This window comes from Pezoporus wallicus, unplaced genomic scaffold (genome assembly GCF_028554395.1).
Source record: "Pezoporus wallicus isolate ANWC-B61680 ecotype Strahan unplaced genomic scaffold, APGP_CSIRO_Pwel_v1 contig_6464, whole genome shotgun sequence".
NCBI lineage: Eukaryota > Metazoa > Chordata > Aves > Psittaciformes > Psittacidae > Pezoporus > Pezoporus wallicus.
This window is the reverse complement of record NW_026642130.1, coordinates 4825373-4849536: the sequence shown is the minus strand read 5'-3', so window position 1 is coordinate 4849536 and position 24164 is coordinate 4825373. Positions and strand designations below refer to the sequence as shown.

At 42.1% G+C, this 24164-nt stretch overlaps 2 protein-coding genes across 2 annotated transcripts; one reads left to right on the top strand and one right to left on the bottom strand.

Moving 5' to 3' along the window:
- Positions 1 to 2674: 2674 nt before the first annotated feature.
- Positions 2675 to 9870, top strand: ENPP5 (ectonucleotide pyrophosphatase/phosphodiesterase family member 5). The gene is made up of 3 exons (XM_057427516.1): positions 2675 to 3581; positions 7358 to 7534; positions 8838 to 9870. Exons 1-3 carry the CDS (start codon positions 2690 to 2692, stop codon positions 9200 to 9202), a joined length of 1434 nt encoding a protein of 477 aa, XP_057283499.1. The 5' UTR covers positions 2675 to 2689; the 3' UTR covers positions 9203 to 9870.
- A 5181-nt stretch (positions 9871 to 15051) lies between these two features.
- Positions 15052 to 23684, bottom strand: ENPP4 (ectonucleotide pyrophosphatase/phosphodiesterase 4). Its single transcript, XM_057427521.1, has 4 exons — positions 23595 to 23684; positions 20831 to 21695; positions 19389 to 19559; positions 15052 to 16957 (listed from the first exon to the last, which is right to left on the bottom strand). The coding sequence occupies exons 2-4, from the start codon at positions 21651 to 21653 to the stop codon at positions 16593 to 16595; spliced, it is 1359 nt and encodes a 452-aa protein (XP_057283504.1). The 5' UTR covers positions 21654 to 21695; positions 23595 to 23684; the 3' UTR covers positions 15052 to 16592.
- Between the last annotated feature and the right edge of the window lie 480 nt (positions 23685 to 24164).

The following is a 24164-nucleotide window of genomic DNA, read 5'->3' as shown; positions in this document are numbered from 1 at the left end:
TACACAGCCAGAGAGCCAGGTTTGTGTACATACACAAGGCACGGGCTTGTACCTGTTTATAGCACAATCCCTCAGCTGTTAAAGGGGGGAAACCCAGCTTGGATTTTTAACCCTTCAGATTCTACTGAGATGAGGATGAAAAACTAATTCTCCTTGATTCCAGGGCATGGCTATGGGGCTTGAACACGGAAACATCGAAAAAAGTACCTGCCATAAAAAAAAACCTGAGAGTTTAGAGGCTCACAACACAAGAGGAGAAAAAAGGCAGATGCAAGAACACCTGAATCAATTCTCTTTGTTTTTAACTGAAGAAGTACTTGCAGATACCCAGAAAGCGAACCTCGCTCCTTACCCTCGCAGCCAGCCCGAAGCGCAGCGAGCCCGCCCCGGCCCTTCTCTATTTAATCCATGGCACGCACCACCCCCTTTACACCGCGCCCTCCTCAGACCGCCCAAGCGCCGTGCCGCAGCCTCAGCCCGGTGAGGGGTTGGAGCCCGTGCTGGCCGAGTCGTCCTCGCGCTCCGCGGCTGCCGGCAGGTAATGGGGGGCCGCGGCTCTCTGCGGCCTCGTCTCTGGCGCGGGGCGGTAGGAGCTGGGGCAGGCGGGACCGAGGGCTCCGGCGCGGGGAGGCGGCTGGTTAGGCCGCGGTGGGGGCTGCCCTGGGCCGAGGGGGCTCTGGCGTGCACAGCGCGGGGTACCTGAACCGGGCTGCGCTTCGCGGGGCTGGTTTGGCCGCGAGTGGGGGCTGCTGTGTAGGGCACTGCCGGACGCGTCCCTGGTGCTGGTGTGGCGGTGCGGCAGCTCCCTGCTCCGGGCAGTCGGGTGCCTTTGTCCCACCAGAGCCCCTTCAGACCCTCAGGGCCGTGCTTTAAAGTGCTGAGCCGCCGAGAGACCTGGGTCAGTAGATGTGCTCAGGTGTGTCCAGGGGAGACCAGTATGGGATGGCCCTGAGGAAAAAGAAAACAAATGACATGATTATTCGTTTTAAATATGTAGTTAAAGGATTGGGATGTTGACATCGGTATTGTTAATGATTCTGTGATAATGAACTCTGTCAAATTCAGAAGGATGGACCTAATTTCCCTTGAGAGGACTTCAGTTTGTATTTGTCACTCCCAAGAAGGGGGAATGTATTAGTCAGTCCCGGGCTGCACTTAATTTGGCAGCTGGGGTTCAGGTGGACACAATGGCGTGTTCTCCTTTCCTTCAGATTCAGCTGAAAGAAATCCCACATGGGGTGGAGTGATGCAGCCCCACAGGTCTGGAGTGTTTGCTGGAAGGGGGATTATGCCTCTGAAGTGTCAGTGCATTCTTAGCAGCACTGAAGGCCTGGATGTTAATTTTGGGAGACACACAAGGTCAGGGGAAAGTTTACACTGTTTTCCAAGTGTAAATGTATTCCAGTGCTGTATATTGGGAGGAATTCTGGGAATTGGACTAGGAAAATTCCCTATGGAAGATATCTTGTGTTCTACCAGAATGACAAATCCTGTTCCATCACTGCAGCGGCATTCAGATGCCTGTTACACTAGAACTTTTCATATGAAGTAGGGTATTAATGTATTATGGATATTAATATGGATTTACTGCTTACAGAAGCACTGTTTTCCAGCTGAATTTTAGTAGCAGAAGTTTTCTCATAGGCCAGTTTCTTACAGCTTTGAGTACAGAAAACACTTGAGAGATGTGGTATTTCCAGTGGCTCACTGAATGCAGTACTACTGAATCTTCCAGCCACCTCTTTGCAGTCCCTGTAGGGACATAAGTGGTTAGTCAGAACTTAAACTGTACACCGGCTTGTATGACTTGTGTACGTTCTTGTTGGTAAAGCTGTCTGTACACAAGAAGTGACCTTTGGTCGTAAGTGGATTAATAAGAGCTTGGTTTTGTAGCAAAGCTATAATCAGGTTAGAGATGTGATAAAATGTTGGGAAAACTGACGTTGCTGCTCTTTGTCTAACCCGATCTGACACCTTGTAAGCAGCACAGCCTTTTAATGGATGCATGACTGTGTCTGAAGTTCAAAGCTTGTTTTCTAGATTCCCCACTAGATTACCTGTACATTTAGTAATCGCACACCCAGTGTGGGGGCTTAGAAGCTATGATGGTTTCTAGGTGGTTCCCTCTCCCTGATGGGAGCTGTGCAGGTGCAGGCTCCACCAGTTACCGTGTTGTGCTTCCTTCTTCCATCCATTGCCCTGCAGGTATGTGGTCTGTGCCACTCTTGCACTAATGCTTCATTGGCTTTTATGGGGGTTATAAAATTCTGGTGGAGATGGACCTTGTTATTCTCATGGTGAGAGCTGCCCCTGTTTACATCTTAACTCTTAACAAACAGAAGTTTTCTTGTAGGACAATTTCTTACAACTTTGGGTAGAGGAAATACTTAAGAACTGGTCAGATTGCAAGAGCAGGAGTTCCTGTGTATTGGGAGCAGGAAGGAAAAAGGAAGAGGTTGAGCAGTGATGTTGGGTAAAGAAGTTGCTCTGCAAACTGAGTTTCATCCAACAAATTGTAGTGTCTCACTTCCCATCTCTGAAATTGGGATATCAGTATAACTGATAGGTACGAGGTCTTGTTTGGAGTGTCAGTGTTAGTAAGGCAAGCTGTACAAATGCAGAAGGAATATTTTAGCTACTCATTCTTAAAACTAAGTTATGACTTTGATAAACAGGTTAACGCAAACAAATGTTCTGTCTCTGCTCAACAGATGCCGTGTTGCTTCCGAAGAAGGGACGAATACCTTTCGGAATAGCCATGAACTGTTTATGGAGAGTCCTGGCAATTTTCTTATCATTTCTTCCAAGCACATTGTCTCTCCAGCCAGCCCAGGCCAAAGTGTTGCTGGTATCTTTTGATGGATTTCGATGGGATTACATCTGTAAAGCCTCAACTCCCAATTTTCATTATGCCATGGAGAATGGTGTTCATGTCAAACAGGTCACTAACGTGTTTATAACGAAAACGTATCCTAATCATTACACAATGGTGACTGGTCTCTATGCAGAAAGCCACGGTGTAGTTGCTAATGAGATGTATGATCCTATTCTGAATGAAACTTTCTCTTTGAGCAGAATGGCTGTCTATAACTCCAAGTTCTGGGAAGAAGCCACACCAATATGGATAACAAACCAGAGGGAAGGACATAAAACTGGCGCAGCCATGTGGCCTGGAACAGATGTGAAAATACATGGAGTCTTTCCTACGTATTATATGCCCTACAACTATTTTGTCTCCTTTGAAGATAGAGTTGCTAGGCTTATTGACTGGTTTACATCAGAAGAGCCCATAAACTTTGGTCTCCTGTACTGGGAACAGCCTGATGAGATGGGCCATATTCTGGGTCCAGAAAACCCACTTATGGGGCCTGTAATTAGTGATATTGACAAAAAGCTGGGATATCTTCTGTCCGAACTGAAGAAAGCAAAGCTATGGGATGTGGTAAATGTCATAATTACAAGCGATCATGGAATGTCAGAGTCTTCCTCAGAAAGGCTCATTGAGCTTGATCAGTATGTGAATAGAGAGCTCTATAAAATCTTTGAGAATTCTCCTGTGGTAGCTATTTTGCCAAAAGAAGGTAGGAGTTACAGCAGTAAAATTCTCTGAAGAAAATACTTGAATATGAAAACTTACAGACTTTGTTCCTTAACTAAAGTGGCAGCAGCAGCCACTGATGCCAGTAGGATGTCAGCCTTGAACAAGGAGTACTTGCAGGATCACTCCTTTGTTGTTTTTGCTAGCTCTGTCAAAAGCCTGGATTAAGCCTTTTTTGCTAGCTCTGTCAAAAGCCTTCATTTCTGAAATGAATTGTGAGCAATTTGTCTGTTGTTGACTAATATTGCCAAATATCCTTTAGTGCTTACAAAAAGTAAGATAATCTAAAAGCATTATGAAGGATGAATGGTGTTCTAGATAGATAACAACTGAATGTCACATATCTTGCCATTCATCAAAATGATATGGCTAAAGTCATAATGGAAGAATTAGATTTCTAACTCAAACAGTAAACTGAAACCAGATGGGGACCTGTGATAAAAAGAAAGCCTGTGTTTGCTGTTTGATCAGCTGCCAGCTATTGTAGTTCAGTTTTTTCCCCATCACTTTTAATAGCCAGTTATGTTCATACCATTTTTATTGTCATAATAATGGGCAAGAACACTGTTGGAATCAAAACCTGAAGTCTGGTTGCAGTCACTGAAGTGTTGCTTAAGTGTCAGGTGTATGTTTAGGGTAGTGATGTAGGGATGCTGCTCTTTAGTTGGATGATCAAAAGCTATAACTGGTGCGAATGTGTTAACATGGAAAATAGCAGGTTTATGTATGGGCAGCAGGGCTAATTTGGAAGTTGAGTTTTAAGGTGACCTTCTGGAAAGGCATGCCTGTAACATTTGCATTACTAGTGGATAGCACTCTACTTAATGCCCCAGCAGAGAGGATATTTTGCAGACCTACGTGACCTTTAAATATGTAAACAAATGTCTCCTCTCATTTTTTAGTTTGAAGAATACTCCAGACTAAAAGGTTAGTACATCCAGACTGAGTCATTTGCTACCTGAGTGCAATCAGGTTCTTCTATCTGAGTGCTGTTTCTGTCAGTGGTGATAGAAGAGCTGAGTTGGGGAGTCCCATTCTAATGGAGACAAACAAGGTTGATCAGGATGTTCTCGTTACCAAATAAAGGAGTTGTAAAAGTAAACTTTAGTGCTGAAACATCCCTAATGCGGTAGATGAGAACTTAAAAGATGCATAACCTGATTCTCCTGCTAGATGCTGAAAAGAAATAGTATCTCTGCAGCAATTAGATGACAGAGTAGTAAAAAAGCCATTTCCAAAATAGCTTGGGTTTGATTTTGCTGAGAGGTTCAGGTATCTATTACACTACCAATAAACAAGAATTAGTTTTGAGGCTGTTTAAAAGTCCTTCCTTTTGTGTTACCAGCTGTAATTTTTATTATAAACCATTTAGGTATGAAATAACAAGTACCTAAGACTGATTCCTTGAGTTATTTGTCTTGCTTGTAAAACTTAGTGAGACATTGAGAAAAATGTTGAACGCTTCAACATGCAGCAGTTTCTGCTGCTTTTACTGTTTGGTGGCATATTTCTTCCCTGAGAGATGGATTAAAGCTGTTCTTTAACTGTGATGGTGTATTAGTGTGTGTGGAACTAAGCATATGTTCATGAACGTGGTACCTATAGCACAGCTGGTGATGCTGACCTCTTGCATATAACATCATACATTAATTCAAAGAGTTAATTTAGTGTAAAAATCATAGTTTGCTGTATTTGGGGCTTCTCCTCTCTGTTATCCCACATAGAAAAGTGGCATAACAAAATTAGTTTTGTTACTAATTTAATACTAGAAATGCTAGATTGGAGTCCTTTTCCCTGTTGCTCTGTCTCTATCATATCTGGACTTCTGCTGTCTCATCTTGACCTTTATTGTCAAGACTGTTAAGTTTCTTTCTTTTATGGTTAAGGTTCTTTTATGCCAGTTTGAGTTAAGTAACATTATACATTAATCCATTTCCAGTTTTCCTTCAGAATCTCCATACTGGATCCTAGGAACTGAGGAGGCAAATGGAGAAGTTTTCTTTGAAGTCATTGGTTACCTCCTCCCAAACTTTTTTCCCCTGAGATACATGCAAAACTCCATCCAGTAAATGGTATACTTCAGGAAGCATCAGACAGGTCAAATTAAGCACTTGATCTGGTGGTCATCAAGGCAGTTGTTTCTTGGGATAGACACTCAGGGAAGAGCTCACTTGGAGGAACACCTGCTGCAGGATGTGGCTGTGAAGGCAGAACTAGACAGAAATAAGTTGTCAAAATGACAGGATGTACTTAAAATTCCCCTTATCTGCTAAAAATGGCAGTGTTGGCCACAAGGGAAATGTAAAAGTCTTCCAGTTGTGCTTCAGACCTTGTAGGGCTGAAACTGGCCTTTGGAGACTAGCTGTGAACTCTGCTGTCTGACTGACTTGCACATGTGTGTAGTAGCACAAAGTACTTAAATAAGTCATGGAGCTGAGTTACTTGGTGCCTAACAGAAGTCTGTTATATACGCTGCATAGCCCTTAACAGGAATCTTGGCCAACATGGAGGTGGAATTGAAGAAACTTGCTCAGATGTAGGTTGTTGAACTTGCTTTTGTATTACTATCTTGATGTCCTGGTTCCTCCCTCCTGCTCGCTGGTGGTGTTCAGCTTGTCCAACTGCTTTCTGGCTGTTCAGTGTCTTTTACTGGAAAGAAAAGCTCAGAAACTGGAAATAAGGAAATAAAGAATTGGCAGTGGAAAATTCTTATTTATTTGTTAGTGTTAGTACAGCTCTTGAGGATTTACACTCCCTATGCAGCAGATGACTAGGGAAAGGAAAAGAGTAGGGCTAAGAATACAAGCGAATGTGTAGCGATGTTAGCTGCTGTTGAGTACACAGTTCAGGCCAGAAGTGCCGTTTCACCTGTCAGTCCAGCCTGTCCCTTTGTTTGTCCCCTGTTCCCTGCTTAGGCCTCTGAAATCTTTGTACAGCTCCTAATGCACTAGTGGTGTCTGAACTGTGACCTGAGGGCTTCTGTTAAAAGATTAATACAAGCTAGTTGTGCTTATCCCTAAGCAATTAATTGCTAATACTGTGATACGTGGTGCAGAGCAAAAAAACTACCTGCTCTTTCTAAATCAGCTAAACGTGTCATCAGAATGGTAGAAGATCAAAACTGGGAATCAAATGGGGTCAGATATGTAGCTGTTTATTGGAGCGTCTTGTAGAAGAAAAATAGTTGGGCTCACTCAGAAGTAAGTTTTCAGAGATGCCAGGAAACAAAGTGGTGCTCTCTGTGGCCTTCTAAAGGAAAGCAGTTAACAATTAAACTGATTTAAAAAAGTGTCATTTGTTGTCATAGGCAACTGAGGGGAAGCAGAATATGGCCTTAACATGTGCGTTACCTCATGAACAGGTTTAGGAGCTATCTTCTCGCTTTCAAGCTTTGCATGGAGCTAGGAGGATCTGGTTTCTTTTCCGTGAGTGTTAATGGAATGCTTCTGACTCATTCCTGTCAGAAGCTTATGTTCTGGTAACTATGAAACCAGGGATTTTTTTTTTTTTTTTTAAATTAGCACTTACTGCTTGGGAATAGGCTGTGAAGGGCAGTGCCAGGTGTGAGCTCACTGTGAATGATGCTCTGGATTTCTCACAGTAACTTCTGTGCACGTTCTAATCCACTCTTGCCTCTTACAGATATAATTAACTTTTGGGGAAGTGCATTTTGCCCTCTTATTCCAATTGTATTTAATCTGCTGATGAGTTCAGTAAGCATACCGCTATGTTTAAGTTTTGTCTTTTGTTTCTTTGAAGGCAAACTGGATGAAGTATATGAAGCTTTGGCCAATGCTCATCCCAACATGACTGTATATAAAAAGGAGCAGATTCCAGATAGATTACATTACAAACACAACAGGAGAATTCAGCCAATCTTAGCAGTGGCTGATAAAGGATGGGAAATTGTGTATAATAAGTTTGATGTTATTCAATGTAAGTATTCTGTCTTTACAGTGTTTTGGTTATTTTAAGACTGGGATGGAAAGCTCTGTAGTTAAGTGTGTGGAATTTAATTTTTTTCCCATGGGATGAAGGAGGAGGAACTGGACTTACCATTTCAAAAAGTAAAACTCACTGAGATATGATCATTCACGTGTTGTAGTGGCCTCACACTTGAGGTCTTATTGTAAGATCTAGCAAACTGACAAGCACTTTCTGAGAGATTAAAAAGAAACTAAAAGTTGTAAGTGAGCTTGCCAAGTAGAGGATGAATTGCTTTGTTTTATCAGGTACTATTTATTTGCTGGAGAGGCGTTGCATTGGAAATACAAGAATGCTTTCTGAAAGTCCTCATTTTCTGTGGATGTATTTGCTTACAGTAACCTTATTCTATTGCTAGAAAGAGTCCTCAAATGCTGTGTTTTACTGTACAGCAGTGATTGTCATTTACCTTGTAGGCTAAGATGCATTCTAGGTGACCTGGAGGAAAAAATCCCCACATTTCAGTTCCTCTCCTTGGGGTTTCACTTTTATTATAGGTAGAATGGAGACAGTAAACTGTAGCTTTTGGTTAGGTATGAGGAAAAATAAAGGTGTCATATTGTCAATTCTTAACTTTCTTAACTAGAAACCTTTTAAATTTGCTGCTGGTTATGTAGCTGAAGGGTATTTCCTGTAAGACAAATACTTCAGTTATTGATAGATGATGAGAGCAGCTTTTTGTGCTTACAGGTGTATTTACATGTGCAGGGTTTTCAGTGCCCTGCAAGGCACTGGAGACCCACTAGTGAGACTTGTAAACTTTTCCCTTGTTGATGAGCAGATCATGCACAAAAGTGGACAAAGCATCCAAGCAGCCACAGCTTAAGTTCTGTCAGCTACTAGCAGTTGGTCTGTCTTTACATGGATTTCCCCTTCCTCCCTCTCTCCCCCCAAGAGATCTGGTAGAGTTGCAAAGTTGGAGTTTTTTCTTAGGCAAAATCAATGAAGCTTGGGTGTAGCCCAACATGCCATTGGCAGCGCTGTTACTGCCCTGTGAGCCTGCCTTTTTTTAATTTTTCTTTCTTTCTTAAAAATAGTGTTCTCCATTCTTTTTCCTAAGGCATTTTCTCTTTGTAGTTCTGAGACTTGGTATTTGCTGGGAGACATTTATGCTGTTTATCAAAATGATTCCTCAAAACTTGTGGAAGACTAAATGATGTCTGTCGCTTTTCTGTGTTCTGTTAGTTTTAGCAAAAAGTTTAATGCTTGTTTTGCAGCTTCAGAATATTGACCTTTATCTGTCTTTCATTTCCAGCTGGTAATCATGGATATGACAACATGTTACCAGAAATGCATCCCATTTTTTTGGCATTTGGGCCTGCTTTCAGAAAGAATGCCACTAAAGAAGTAATGAATTCTACAGACCTGTATCCTTTATTGTGCCATCTGCTTGGTATTAACCCGCTGCCACACAATGGCTCATTCAACGCTGTGAAAGACATACTTGCTGAAGAAGTTCCCTTTGGAGCAGACACCTATGCTACTGTTCTAGGAGTCTTTCTAGGCAGCTTTCTTGTTATGGTTTTTATTGCAATTTTTGTTAAGCATTTTATCTTCATCCAAGCAAACACCATGCAAATGAAACATACTGAAGCTGCCCAACCACTGTTGCAAGATTAGTAACACATGGTACTATTTCCTGTTTGATGCTTAATGTAAGCTTACACAAAAGAAAAAAGTCACAAAAATGGATAGAGGTGGGTCAGCATAAATGCGTGGAATAAAAGGAAATGGGTGCTGATCCATTGGTCCAGTGGAGTGCATACATACCAGGTGTGCAGAGAAAGAGCCTGTTTCTGTTTCAGCCTACAGCCACTTAATCTTTCAGGGGTTGAAAATACTCTTAGGGACACTGTATGTATGTAGACATGTAGATCTTGAATACCCAATTCTGACCTACTTTAGGGAAATAACATCAGCTGAGGTGCACTTCACAGACTATTATGTGGTGATTTAATCCCCCTCCACCCCCCCTTTTTATTTTCCTTTGAGAAGTTCTTTTTCGTTTCTTGGATTCTAACAAGTAACTGAATGGGACTAGACTTCTTTGGGGTGTTTATTCCATGACCAAGGAAGCTTTTGCATGGATCACCATTGCAGCTAGCTTGGCAGAATAAATCCTGCAGAAAAACAACATTATTATTAAGCTAGGTCATGCACTGCTAAATGTCTTAAGTTTAGAGTTAGGCGTGTTTCTTTAAACTACTGTGTTAACTATAGCCCCAGAATAAGAACCTAGGCGGTATTGCCTTCAGCAGTCAGCATTAAACTGCTTGGTTTTTTGTTTTGTTTTGGGGTTTCTTCAGGTAAATATAGGTCTTTTTTAGGTATGCTTTGAGGTAAATGTCTTTCTGTTGTTCCTTGTACACTGGACTAAGTTTTCTAGGATTTCCATGCAGTCGGCAGTTTAAAGACATATACAAACACAACACCTTTATATCCAAATGGACTCTTCCATATTTCTGTGATGAGAGGGTTCCTTCAGAATAAGGCATATGAATCAGGAAAGGAACATACATGTGCAAGCTGTCTTCAAAGTGCTGTCAAGCTTGTCACTGGGTGACAGCATCTGGAGACTCTCCTCTGGTGTGGGTTTTGCTTGCTGTCTTGTGTTTTATCTGACTGGACCTTAGAGTTTGATGAATATGATTAGACACACAATTTAAGGAATATCCATATCTTAAATGTGAAAAAGCACACTTTTAATATGAAAAAAAGGCGTAAGACTGGGGTTTGTTCTTCCAGATGAAAGTCTCTGTCAAGGAAAATTACTTATTATGGGTTATCAAAACTACATGTTGCTCTGATAATTTTGCATGGAGCAATATATCTTTTGCTGTTGTAGCTGTGGGGTTTTTGGTGAGCTTATTTAAATGGGAGGCGAGAAGCTGCTGACTAAGGTTTGCATGAAACCTTAGGGGTTTGAAGTGAGAAAAGTTGTCTAGTTGTCTGACTTATTTAGAAGCTGGTGGTTGTTTTTCCCCTCCCTATATGAGTTGACTATTTCTCTGCACTTTGCTTCTGACTACAATGCCTGAAGGAGAAAGAAACTCTTTCAAAATTCACACCAACTGTGAGTCTGGTATTTCAAGTGTAATTTATTGCTTTATCCACAGCACCCAGAGAAGGGCAAAGGTGGGAACATCTTGGCCTCAGATGTGATCTGTCAAACTACTGGTGTGACTAACAGTGTAAGGCTGCAGGTGCAGGGTTGCTGGCAGTCCTAGCAAGGAGCAACAAGCTGACTAACTGAAGTACAAAACTCATTTTGCTGAACTTAATTCCAGACCTACTGAATGTCACCTTGGTGAGTTCAAACGCAAGTATACGCCTCACTGCCTCAGGGATGACTCTGCAGTGCCATGTCCCGAACTGCCTGGTGCTCAGTGTGTCTGAAGTAACAACCTGTTGGATTCTTTTGTGATGACAGGGACACTTGCTTGGCATTAAGTGGTTTTGCAGACGGATGTGGAAGGTTTCCACAGACCACAGTGCAGTGGATGCTTGAGAGGGAAGGCAGTGAAATACTCCACTTTAAGGTGTATGCTGAAAGTCTACCTGTAATAATAGCTGTAGGAAGACAGGAAACTAGCAGATCTGTGGAAGACAGCCCCTTGATTTAGGGATATGTGTGAAGCCTAATGAGAATCTGATTCATCGCTGCAGTCCTGCTCTTCCTGTTCTGTGTACTGCTGCCTTCTTTACATACATTGCCGTTTTCTTAAGAAAACACTGAAGGAAAACACCTGAGTTAGGTGTATCTGGCACTGTAAAATTCTTAGTGGAGCTGACCATTAGCTATGTCTTAAGTCACAATTTAGAGGTTCAGGTTTTCTACTCGGGCTTCCCCAGACACTCTAGAAACTGCTGTGAACATTACTGTTGCCTCCATCTGTCAGCCTGAGAAGCCCCTGCAGCATTCAGCTTTAGCTGGCATCAGCAAAGTAAACTTATCACTTCCCTAGCTACCTTCCAAAAAGTGGGTGGCAGACAGCAGCTTGATGCACTAAGTCCAACTTTTCTTTGTTATTTGTAACTTAAAAGCAAGCTTTAGCATAAATGTTGTGTTTGAAGAAAGATCTACAGGCTTTGTCAAGGGAGTAACTGAAAACTGGAGAAGCTATAAACATACCCTGTAGCTACTTCAGCTACACGCTTTCTCACTTTGAAACATTATGCTTTAATATTGTTATTGCAGTAATTTCACAGAGGTAAAAATGACTGGATTGTAGTCTGTGAGGTGATCATTAAACTCCAGCTTCTTTAACCGTGACCAGAGTAGTTCTATCATGGGCCAAGTGACCCTGGCTTTTAAGGGGGAGGCAAGAGTTGGTCAGTGTTGTTCAGTCATCTTGGGACTCACCTGCACAAACATAAAACAATGGAAGAGTATGTTTCCCCTAACAAAGGGTTTGGGAATAATAATACCTATAATAATTGGGAACACAAGCATGAGAATTCTTCTGGATGCCACTGGTCTGTATTGCACTGTAAGGCCCTTCCTTGAGGGGGGTAAATTGAAACTATGTAGGAAACAGAAGGGAATCTTTCAGCATGCAGGTATTTTAGGTGTAGGTTTAAACATGTTTCCCTTATTGCTGAGGTGTATTTGCAGGAACCTCTGGGCAAATATGCTAACTAGTCAGTGTTAAACACTGTTTTAAGGTGTTGGGTGTATGCTTAATGAAATTGAAAGCACATGTGATGCCCCTGGAGAAAAATAGCAACTTTTTCTCTGATGGGAGATTTTTTTCAGGCTACCTTTTGGCGGGGGAGGATCTGGGATTTGGTTTCTGTGTATATGGCACTTTTTTGATGTACAAACAAGTTTATTGGAAATGGGTTTCAGTATCCTGCATGCTACTTGTAACTTAAGCTTGGAAACAGAAGCTTGCATTATTTTGTCTTTCGTTACTGACCTGTGAAGCATACTTTGAGATGTCAAATGTTTTGTTTCTTTCTGTTTGGAAACGTTGAAGTTGAAATATGTCTTTGCTATAGAGCTATCAAGCATTGGGTGCTTGCTCCATTTAAAAGGACTTCTGGAAAAGACTTGAATTGTGGGGGGATGGCTGGGGGAGAATGGCCTTAACTCATATGTATCCCAAATATTTCATGTACTCTGCAAAGTGTATCTGTAATTGAAAATAACTGGAAGTGTAATGGAACTTAAGAACATTTGGGTCAAAGTTCTTAAAAGACCTCTTGTTTCCCACCTTGCTATTGTTACCAGGAATGGTAATAATTTTTTATCAAAACAAGCTGTGCAGGTTTCCTTGGTAAAGAAAGAGCTGCAGTAATGTTATTTGCAAGAAATGCAGGCTCAAACAAAAAGGGGCACAAAAATGCCAACCAAGGGTTGTGCAGAGTGACTTTTCAGAGGTGTGGAACAACGCAATCCTGAACTGTGTGCTGGGAGAATGACAAACAGGCAGTTGCTGAGTCCTGCTGCTTTGTAAAATGCAGATGCCACAGGCTTCCTGCCACGTCATCTTTCCTGCTTAAATAATGGCCACAAATGTGGGCTTGACCATACCTGTGCTGCTCTACACATCTTTCCAGAAAGGGCATGTTTGCACTACAGTAAAGGTAATGTATGTTTATTACATGTGAGGCTACAACAATTGTTGCAAGCACATGAAAGCACCACATTCTAATGGGCCTTGCTGTAATGAAGTCCTGATCTGAATCCTATTAACTTAACAAATCTTACTGTTTTCTTCAATAAAAGGTGGTACCAGGCATATTAAAGCAAACCTTTGTGGTCTCATCATTGGAGGTATGTAATGCTGTTGGTTTGTATTCGTAGACACTACATTCTTTTTGAATTACAGCAAGTTAAACTTCCTCTGTAGCAAATGGTTTGGACCTGTAGTTGCTTGAATCAGATCAGTTGTGGAACCGTTTCCTTAGTGCAAAAGGACAAAAACATATAAACCCCAAGGGGTGGATGTTATAAAGGCTTCTCTATGCAGTGTTGAGAGTTCCTTTATCAAGCTAGTCAACATAATGGAACATCTGTCTTCATTGCTGGGAAGTAGTGTTAGAAACTGCCCATTCCCTTCTAAACCTTTATGCTAGTTTTAGAACTTCCCCTAAACTAATATGCCCTGTATGAACACTGCAGAGTTGTGTATGTTTCACAAGTCATTAAATGTTGCCACAAACCATTGTAGGGTATGCATGTCCTCTGTCACAGCTTTGAGGAAGGGGGAAGTCATGGCTTCTTATGTTTGTGTTTTAGACAAACTATTTAAAAGGAAATCAGGTGCTGACTTTCACAAGCAGTAATTCACACACTATAACTGGACAGTGGAAATACTGAACCATGTTTTAGGCACTAACTTCTAAAAACAATCTTCTTTAAATATTTCAACTTTATGTCTAAGGACAAAGAGGTTTCTTCTAGGTCCTTTATTTGTACATTATCTGTAGGAAATCCTGGCTGTACAAGAGCTACTTTGAAGCCTGTCCTGCCAGCACCAGTTATGCCAGGAAGAAGACTTGGCACTCTAATTGGAATTGGCGATAACTAGCAATGCAACCAGAATATAGTTTATCCTATTTCTTAATACTTCAGCTTTCTCTTTAAACCCTTCTCCACAATAACACTGTTTAGTCCCAACACTAAAGGGAGGAGGAGTAGAGGGTAAGAAGCATTTCTGTTAGATAACTACCACTTGCTGCCTGGTTTCATAGGAGCTCTTCTTTGTCAGAATGGGCTACCTACAGCTAGGAAGAGAAATACAGTTCTAGATTTTTTCATCTCTGACAATATGCATATTCAGATTAGAGTCCTACCACTGTACTTTGTCAACATTTACATTTCTGGTAACTAAAATCCTGGTGGCAACTGTGACACCTGGCCCATGACAGTGATGCACAGTGGAACTGAAAGCACATCAGTCGCACTGCATGACAGCTATTCAGGGAAGGAGGAAGAATAGAGAAGAGCATATACTGTGCTAATTTTAGCATCTAAAAATAACCCTTCTGACAGGTAGAGAACAGTTTAGTCCTTTTACTGAGTCTGCCAGAAAGATACAGGTAACTCAGTTGAGTCAAGCCTTTCTATGTACAGATGATGAAAGGCTGAGGATGTGTTCTTAAGCAAAATAACAAGAAGCTAACAACTTTCTCCAAGGAACTCAAGCATCCTCCTTTTTACAGCATCTCTAAGCCTGAGATGCTATAAAGCATTCATTTATAGTTACTCCTTAACCTAACCTCTTATTGTATGTAATTAATTACTTTAAATCTTCCAGCAGGATGAGAAAGTGACTTCTCTATTCAGTCCTCTTACTGCTCTATTATAACAGTCTAAGGCCCACTACACTGTCAGTAACAGTACTGATTTCTGAAGGGGCCTGAACTTCTCTTAAGCTCAGATGAATTCAGAGTAAAGCATTAGTCAGCAAGTAGGAGCTACCAGTTTAAGAGGGAGGAAAAAGAAAACAGACCAGGTTAGCTTGTGCATTGTGTTTTTAATCAGTACAACAGAATCCTCAGGGAGGAAGATACTAATTTGTCAGACTTCCAGAAATAATTTAAAAAACCCCAAATACATCCGAGTTTTGAAGTGGGCAGTTAAAAGTAACCCTTCCCTCCAAAGTCAGGGAAAAGGTAGGCTGTAGCCAACACCAAACTGCATTGAACCTGAGCCTGCAAACAAGAAATCATGCTGCATGCTACCAGGTACCCAAGTGCTGTCACTTCAAATTAATCAGTTTTTCAACTGTCAAACTTATAAGAAAAGCACTTGGTAACTATAGTTCTCTTTTGGGGACAGCATTAACAATTTAATCCATCTTCTTTGCTCACTGAAAGATAAGGTAGCACTAAGGCTTTCTAAATCAATTTCTCTTACAGCAAATTATTAGACTTGCCCATTAACAAGGAATCAAGAGTTCAAATAAAGAGAACACTAGCCCTGGTCTGCACTAGAACTTTGCATCTATACAATTCAGACACTACAGCTAACAGATCTTAACTCAAAAACTAAACTAACTTTTCCCTTTAAATTTCCAAGGTTTAAAGAAAGAGTTTAGAATCCTTGCTTGATGATTGCATATCAAACTTCCAGTTGTTGCTTTTTAGCACATGACAGCCTTCAAAAGATTATTACCAGCTGGGGCAGAACCACCTCTATTACAAAAAATACCTTTAGCAGAGTTTATACCTGAAAAACTTCCCACAGCATTTAGAAGCAGCAATTTTCCCCTACAGCCCCAAAACTGGGTTATTGAGGGATTCTCAGTTTAAACTGAGATCTCTGAGATAAGCAAAGTGGTACCATCCTAACTGGAGCTGTGCAGGAACTAAATCATCCACAGGCACACATCTGGAAATGTCAAGAGCCATCTGCGCAGTGTTACAACTGCTGAACCACAAACTTTATTGCTCAAAGTAGAAGTGATATGCACCAATTCTTCTCCTGCTGACTTCCGTTTGCCTTCTCACCAGCTTCTTGTCATATTGCTGGCTGAGTGTGGAGACAGAAGTATTGGGATCTTCTCTATGCCTTCTATGCCCAAATTCAAAAACAAATCAGAACATACTGTCCAAACAGAAGTAACTTTTAACCCTCATAAAAAACATCTTTCCAAAACATGTACACGAACACTAAAAGTCAACATTAAATTTAATACAAAACCCTCATTAATTATCAAAATATTATCCCACATTTACAAGTGTTAAAAAATCCACTTAGTCTATATCCTGGCTAGTTCACACTCTGGGATTTCATTTTGAAAGTGGTCAAAGGCTTTGAAAAACTAAGCATCCTTATTTTGTTAAGCATCTCTTCAAGCAGAATGCCACCTGCTCATTGTTTTGTTGGCTCATGTTTTACCGGACTACTAGTCAGGCAGCACACACAAACAAGTTAGCAAGATCTGGCTGTACAGTATTTTATACATATACCATTAAAGTGCGAAGAATGCCATCCAGTGCAAGTGCAAACTCTCTTCCTGAAATCCCTATTTAGCAAGCAAGACAAGGCTCCCTAACGCTATCCAATTAAAGGGTCATCATCATCATATTGTAACTGAAGTCTGGAAAATGGCCTTGCAGGAGCTACTCTATTCTTGGAGATGATAATAATGCAGGTGAAGGTAGTCAGTACCATCAAAGCCCCAATGACTATCCCAATAGCTTCTGGAAGGTTTATGCACCACTGGTCAGCAAGCAAGCACTTGGTGTTACTGAAAGTGCCGTTGTGGGGCAGCGGTGTCAGGCCCAGGATGTGGCACATCATTGGGTAAATATCAACGTTGTTTATTGTGCTCTGCTTGTAACCCCGATGAAAAGCAGGCCCGTGAGCAGCCAGGAATGGATGCATGCTTGGGAGAGCATTGTCATAGCCATGGTCACCTACTGGAGAAAGGCAAAGTTTATAGAGTTAAAATCACAATTTCTGTTTGCATATTGAGTATTCCCCTCCCCTTCCCTCCACCCCCCAAAGGCACATGTTGTAACCAAAGACTAATGCAGACCATAAAAGCAGTTCTTGGATCAAACACAGAAGGACCCCAGAGTTCCTTCCCTCCTCCCCAGTCCCCAGAAGTCTTTTCCCATAGTGGTCTTGCACCATGGTTCCCCATCCATTATCTTTTTTCAGCCATCAACACTTCCAGTTTTCCCCTTCCCACTTCTCATGTCAAAGTTGAAAAGGAAGTGGCCACTCTGCAAGTCAGTAACTGGAATGTAGATTTGTGCTTCTCAGGTTTGAGACAGGTATCACCCCCTTGCAAAGCAGACATTTTAATTATTTCTTAAAAGCCAAGCACTTTTCCTTAAGCAGTGTTCAGTTCCAGCATGTGAAGTACCCTCAAATCATGCTTATCATCAGATTACGTACTTCAGGTGAAGGGACACCCAAGCAGTCAAAACCAAAACACAGTCAAAGGACGACAGTGTTGGTGACAGGCATACAACAGAACGTTTGTGGCTATAAGGCCACCAGTAATTGGATATTTGGTAGGTTTTTAAGAAATACTCAGATTTTTGATGGAATATAAAGAGCTAAAACCCAGCTATAATTAAATTTTCTAATAATATGCCTGAAAATTTGCCCAAGATGCTAAAAATTTCTCAAAGCAAACACAGCACAGTATTTGAGCAGCTGCATTTAAGTTTTGAGTTCATTTCTCACTAACAGTTAATGAGTCTCTGAGAACTGTCTCCTTGGCTCCTTCACTGAAGTTTCTTATGTGAAATGTCAAGATTCCTATTGATTAGGTCACACTCCCCACTTCAGTGTACTTCAATAATCCTTTTTACTGTTTTCCACCATTACATTTGTTACCACAAAGCTACTATTGCACCACATCTTGCTTGTTTTAATGCAGTCCTGTCTTTCCAGATTACACTTTTTTTCCTTCTACTGCTCTCTTGTTTTGAACAGAGCTGTTCCAAGTTCCCACTCCAACAAAGACTCCTATCTTCCACCCCTGAAGTGGGAGGGCTGGTGTGTGCTGACACAGGAACACTGTAGGAATTGGTACACTAGCCACTTCTTATGCTGCCACTCCGTCTGTGATGACAAGTACAATAAATGCTTAAAATAACCTTTTAGGCTAAAAGCGCCCCTGCCTGCTTCTGGGAAGCGTTGGCTAGCAGAATTGTTTTGAAAAGTGATTTCACTTCAACTGATACAATGCTGTTACTTATAAACATAGACTTATTAACTATTTTTAGGTACATGGAAATGAATCTAACCATAAACAAGAAAGAGACCTCTATTAGAGAACATGTGTGCCAAGTATTGCTAATTTGAAGATGATTGTACCAAATCTGTGATGAAATTAAAATAGAAACATATCATACTTTGAAAACAGTACTTTTGTACAAATAAACATAAATTCACAGAATGGTTTGGGTTGGAAGGGGCTTTAAACCACATCCAGTTCCAACCCCCGGCCATGGGCAGGGACACCTTCCATTAGATCAGGTTGCTCAAAGCCCTGTCCAACCTGGCCTTGAACACTGCCAGAGATGGGGCAGCCACAGCTTCTCTGGGCAACCTGTGCCAGCTCCTCACCACCCCCATAGTAAGGAATCTTTTCCTAATATCTAATCTAAATCTCCCCTCTGTCAGTTTAAAGCCTGTGGCTTTCATGTAACTGTTGCATTTTTTCAGTAAGTTATAGACATTTCTCTTGTCTGCCAAAACCCAACCCTGCATGTGAAACACCTGGAAATATATATACATACATAATCACACCTACACGTATGTACATATGCAATTTGACATTCATAACATGTAGCAGGAAAAACATGCACAGCTTAGCAGTGCACTCTATGAAGTAACATCTCATTTGTTTTTTCTCTTTAAAACATGCTATTTGATACCCCTAACAGGAAGACCTCTGGCTTCTTTGACCATTATTGTTGTGTTCCTATTATTTTTAATATTTCACCCCATTTATTTTTATTTTCTATTATATGTGCTGTAGCATTAAGTATTGTGTCTGGCATGCTTCAATCTGCGCTCTTATATATATATATTTTATAAACAAAAATGAGCTAAACCACCTCTAGTAGAAGCTTGAGGCTGACTTGCATAAGATAACTCTTAGGTTGAACATATTTTAGCCAAAGAAATATCCCCCATCTCTTCCATATCCATTAAAACACTCCAGACTCAGGCTGATAATGTTCTAGAAAATGCTGAGATGTTCCTAAAGAAGCACAGTGCTAGCACTCCACTCATTAAACTGGGACCAGCCTGCACATGGCTGGAATAAACCCAAGACAGTTTATCAACATTAGCCACCAAGAGCACAAATGAGGGACATGCACTTACATTTTGACAGTGACTCGTTCTGCACAATGGTCCAGCCTTCGTCTGCAACCAGGATTATGGGTTGGATTCTGTTATTATGACGATAATGAAATCTGTCTGGAATTTCTTCTTTGAGATACACTTTCATGTGACTGTTGCATGTTTTCAGTAAGTTATACACATCTTCCTTGTCTGCCAAGAAAAAAAGTGCATGTGAAACAGCCAGAAATGATGTCCTGGTACTGCGATTACCTGTCATTAAACCTGAGATTTTTTATTTTTTATTTTTTTCAAAACAATTACTCTTTAAAAGGCACATAGAAAAGTTATTTGTTCAGGTCCCCAGTGAAACACTACATGTTTCAAGGTGAATTTGACTATTTGCTCTTATTTTCAATAAGGCACCTCACAGCTGTGGTTTTGAAACTACAGTTGAATTAACCCACCTGAATGTGCAAAGCAGGAGGGCAAAATTCAGGCAGAGAAATCAAGAGGAGGCAATCACACACCAAGGCAGTAGATTTTGTTACTATATATATCACTTTGTTCATTAGAATTGCTTCAATTTGGCCACAGATATGGAAACTGAGACCAGCACTGTCATGACATGCCTGTTAGTAATTACTCCAAGGTACAAAAATTCTTAATAAACACAAGGGTTTATTTCACGCTCACTGTGAATTATAACCATATAGACTAAGCAAGCAACAAGACAGCAGGCATAGAATCACACCTTAAAAGAGGTTATCTATTTCCAACCCCCCTGCCATGGGCAGGGACACCTACCCCTAGACCAGGTTGCTCTAAGCTGCATCCAACCTGGCCTGGAACACTGCCAGGGATGGGGCAGCCACAGCTTCTCCGGGCACCCTGTGCCAGGGCCTCACCACCCTCCCAGGGAAGAATTTCTGCCTAAAATCTCATCTCAGCCTCCCCTCTGTCAGTTTAAAGCTATTTCCCCTTGTCCTGTCCCTACAGGCCTTTGTAAAAAGTCCCTCTCCAGATTTCTGGCAGGCCCCTTTAGGTACTGGGAGCTGCTCTAAGGTCTCCCCAGAGCCTTCTCTTCTCCAGGCTGAATAAGCTCAGCTCTCTCAGCCTGTCTTCATGAGCATCTTCATGGCCCTCCTCTGGGCTTGCTCTGACAGGTCCATATCCCTACTGTCTCGTGGGCCACGGGGCTGAATGCAGTACTCGCACTAAGAGCCTGTGTACTTTTTCAACAAGCTGTACTAGGACCATCTTTACCACCCATAACAATTTGACATTGATTACCAAAGCAAAGTACTTTCTAAATAAACATTCTTTAACTTACTCATTATGTCAAACTTGCCAAAGCACTGTAGTTCACCTTGCAGGGATGTGAACAATCTGCCATAGCATGTACTTTTTAGTAGCAAGATAAACAACATTTAATTCTCAGTGTATGACTTAAACAAGTAACAAAGAAACAAACCAAAACATACTCTGTCTTGGCAGCACTGCAGCAACTGGACTCTTGTCTATCAGAGTGTAGTTGTTGCGCCCAATGCACTTATCCAGGACAATCAGCTTCTTTGCTGAACAGGAGGCCATTCCATGGTCACTTGTTATTATGATATTAACAGTTTCCCACAAACCTAATGCCTTCAATTTATTGGTAAGGAAACCAATATGATTATCCACTTCTTCTAGTACCTTGCGCATGTTCTCAGTGTCATCTGGTCCATACTTGTGTCCACTTGCATCCGGTTCTTCCCAGTACAGTATAGCAAAACTGACAACTGGATTAGAGCTGTTCAGCCAGGCAACGATTTTCTCCACTCTCTCCTCAAATGTTACTGAAAAGTTATACTTCATGAAGAACTGAGGGGTTGTATCATTAATTTTTACGTCGGTACCAGGCCACATTGCAGCAGCACTTACTCTATTTCCCTGCTGTTGATTTGTCACCCAAATTGGAACTGCCTCATTCCACCAGAAGGGATCCGAATCATTGAACTGTGAAAATTTCTTCTTGGCATCTGCATCATACATGTCATTGGCCACAATGCCATGGCTTTCTTCATATAAACCTGTCACTATGGTATAATGGTTTGGGAAAGTCTTGGTGATAAAAGAATTTGTAACTTGTTTTACAAGCACACCATCCTCGATGAACTCCTGAAGATGAGGAAGTTTATAGGTTTCCAAGTAATCAGCCCTGAAGCCATCAAAGGACACAAGGAGTAACCTGGATACTGGATCACTCACAGAGCAAGCACAACAGGCAACTATTCCAGAGAAAAGTAATGTTAACATCGAGTTCATTGTTGATACTTCAAAATATTTACAGCAGGTAATCAGATGCACCTGAAAAATTCAAGATAAGGCATGTAACACAAAGTAATTGTACTGGAACCAGTTTAACTACCTAGACATCATGTACATCTTGCTTGTAGGAGATAACTGCAAAATAACCTGTTTAAACAACCACGGAAGTCAACAGTGGATTTTCCTACTGACTTCAGAAGCTTCTCATATATTGTCATAGTTTTTCATACATTAAAACAACTGAGCAATGAGATTTTCTTTCGTTCTAGACTAAATGAAAAGAATTGAATTCTCTTTTTTAAGCAATCACTCCATCGTTCTGTGTGTCTTATTATGATTCTGCATTCAAAGACAATCAGTATTTTTCTTCATGTTCAAGCACAGACACCTGAACAATTCTGGCTCCACATTTAAGAATCCTCTGCAGCTCTAAATGCTCATTACACATCACTGTTCAGACCAGAATTTTGTTTTCTTCTGTAATTACAATTTTTCCTTTTCATCCCATCTTTTTCCACAGTTCCTACCTTTTTCCACAGTTTCCACCCTCTTGAGTTGCTGGAAGACTTTTGAGCCTTTCAACACTCCTATTTAATCATTGCTTACTCTGTACATAAAACTGCCAGGAGTAACTTCTGTTTTCCTTCTAAGCTGTTGCACATCTACCATAACAGCATTTAAACCTGTTCTCTATGTATCATATTTCTAAGTAAAACTAAAAAAAAAAAAAAAAAAAATTAGCAACCTTCAGTATGAATCGTTTCTCACCAATGAATTCACTACTGTTATGAAACAAGGCATGATTTGTAAGCCTTTTTTTTATCCTTAAACTTATTATGTGACAGGAGTACTTTGTTCAGAATTATTCTATAAGACTTTAAGAAAGAGGAGGCGAATTCCAGGTTTCACAAAAACCTTTGCAAGATAGACAGTGTATTTACTTTTTGAAAGTAAAACCCACCCCAGCAAATTTCTCCTTTATCTTGCACAAACAAGGGTGATTCCAGGAGGAAGAGCAGGTATCTTCCTAACTAGAGTAATATCTTCTGGCCTATCTCAACCCTTTTCCCCAAACTCTTGGAAACTGTGAGTGCATTACTTCAAAAATGAAAGTAGAGGAATTCAAAGCATAGGAAATCCCCCCCAAACCAACAGTTAAAGTTTCTTTAGAAGATACAAATGTTTGAAGAACGGATAGTCCAAAATAGTTTTAAGGTATCTTCTAATACAGAGGGCTTGTGACACACAGCCCCTTTAGAGAGGCAAAAATGAAGAAATTACATAAGCAGTGGAGCAGAGAATTGCCTGCTTCATGTTATCAATTGCTTTAAAAAACAGAAGCAAGGCTTAAGCCTTACCCAGCACAGTAAGGCTTAAGACCATAGCATTAGCTTCGATGTGCTCCAAAGATGCTAAGCATTTCTGGCTTACACACTACATCAGCATTACTCCATCCCTGTTTGCATGGGATGCCACATCCCTCGCAGTGTTCAAGGCCAGGTTGGACAGGGCTTGAGCAACCTGGGCTAGTGGAAGGCGTCCCTGCCCGTGGCAGGAGGCTGGAACTAAATGAGCTTTAAGGTCCCTTCCAACGCAAACCATTCTATGGTTACAGCTATGCTGAACCTCCTAACCAGGCTTCCAAGTCCCCTGTTGCTCGGCTCGGTCAGGAACGCGCTACCTTGCGGACTGTCACCGCAGATCCACCCACTCTTCAGCGTTCCTGGAGCCAGAGCGCCTGCACCACGGGGCCGCTCAGCCAACGGGCCGGGCCCTTGGGTCTCCGGCCTCACCGCGCACACCGGCAACGGCTCCACGGAGCCCGACAATACTTCATTTCCCCTCACCCTAAATCCGGCGGGGTCGGAGGCGCAGCCACCAGAGCCCGGAGGGGTCCCTCGGCCCTGTCCCGTTCTGCGCTCAGGCAGCACCACTCACCACAGCCCCGCTGTCGGCCCCTTCCCTGCTGCCCGGCCGCCGCTGCTCCGCCCCGACCCCACTGTAAGGCCCCACTCCTGCTGGCAGCGCCGCCGGGACAGGCGCGGAGGTGAGCGGCCGCGGCGGGGAACCGGGACAGGAAGCGAGGCGAGCAAAGCGCCTGCGCACCCGTCACCCACCCCGCACAACCGCTTTAGGGGCGGCAGCACCGGCACTGCCCGGGTGGGCGCGGCACCGGGGGGCTCTGCCGCATGTGATTGGTTGGGGGCTCGCTGGCGGGAGCGCTGATTGGCTGCAGGAAGTGGGCGTTGCGCTGGAAGACGTGGAGGGGATCGGGGGGAGCCGAGTTGGGGAAGCTGAGGGTGATTGGGGATGTTGAGGGGTATCGGGGGAACAGAGCGGGGGAGAAGTGAGGGGAGGACTGAAAGTAACTGGGGAGGTTGAGGGGAGCTGAGAGGTATCGGGGGAACAGAGCTGGGGAGAAGTGAGGGGAGGGCTTGAAGGTAATTGGGGAGGTTGAGGGGAGCTGAGAGGTATCGGGGGAACAGAGCGGGGGAGAAGTGAGGGGAG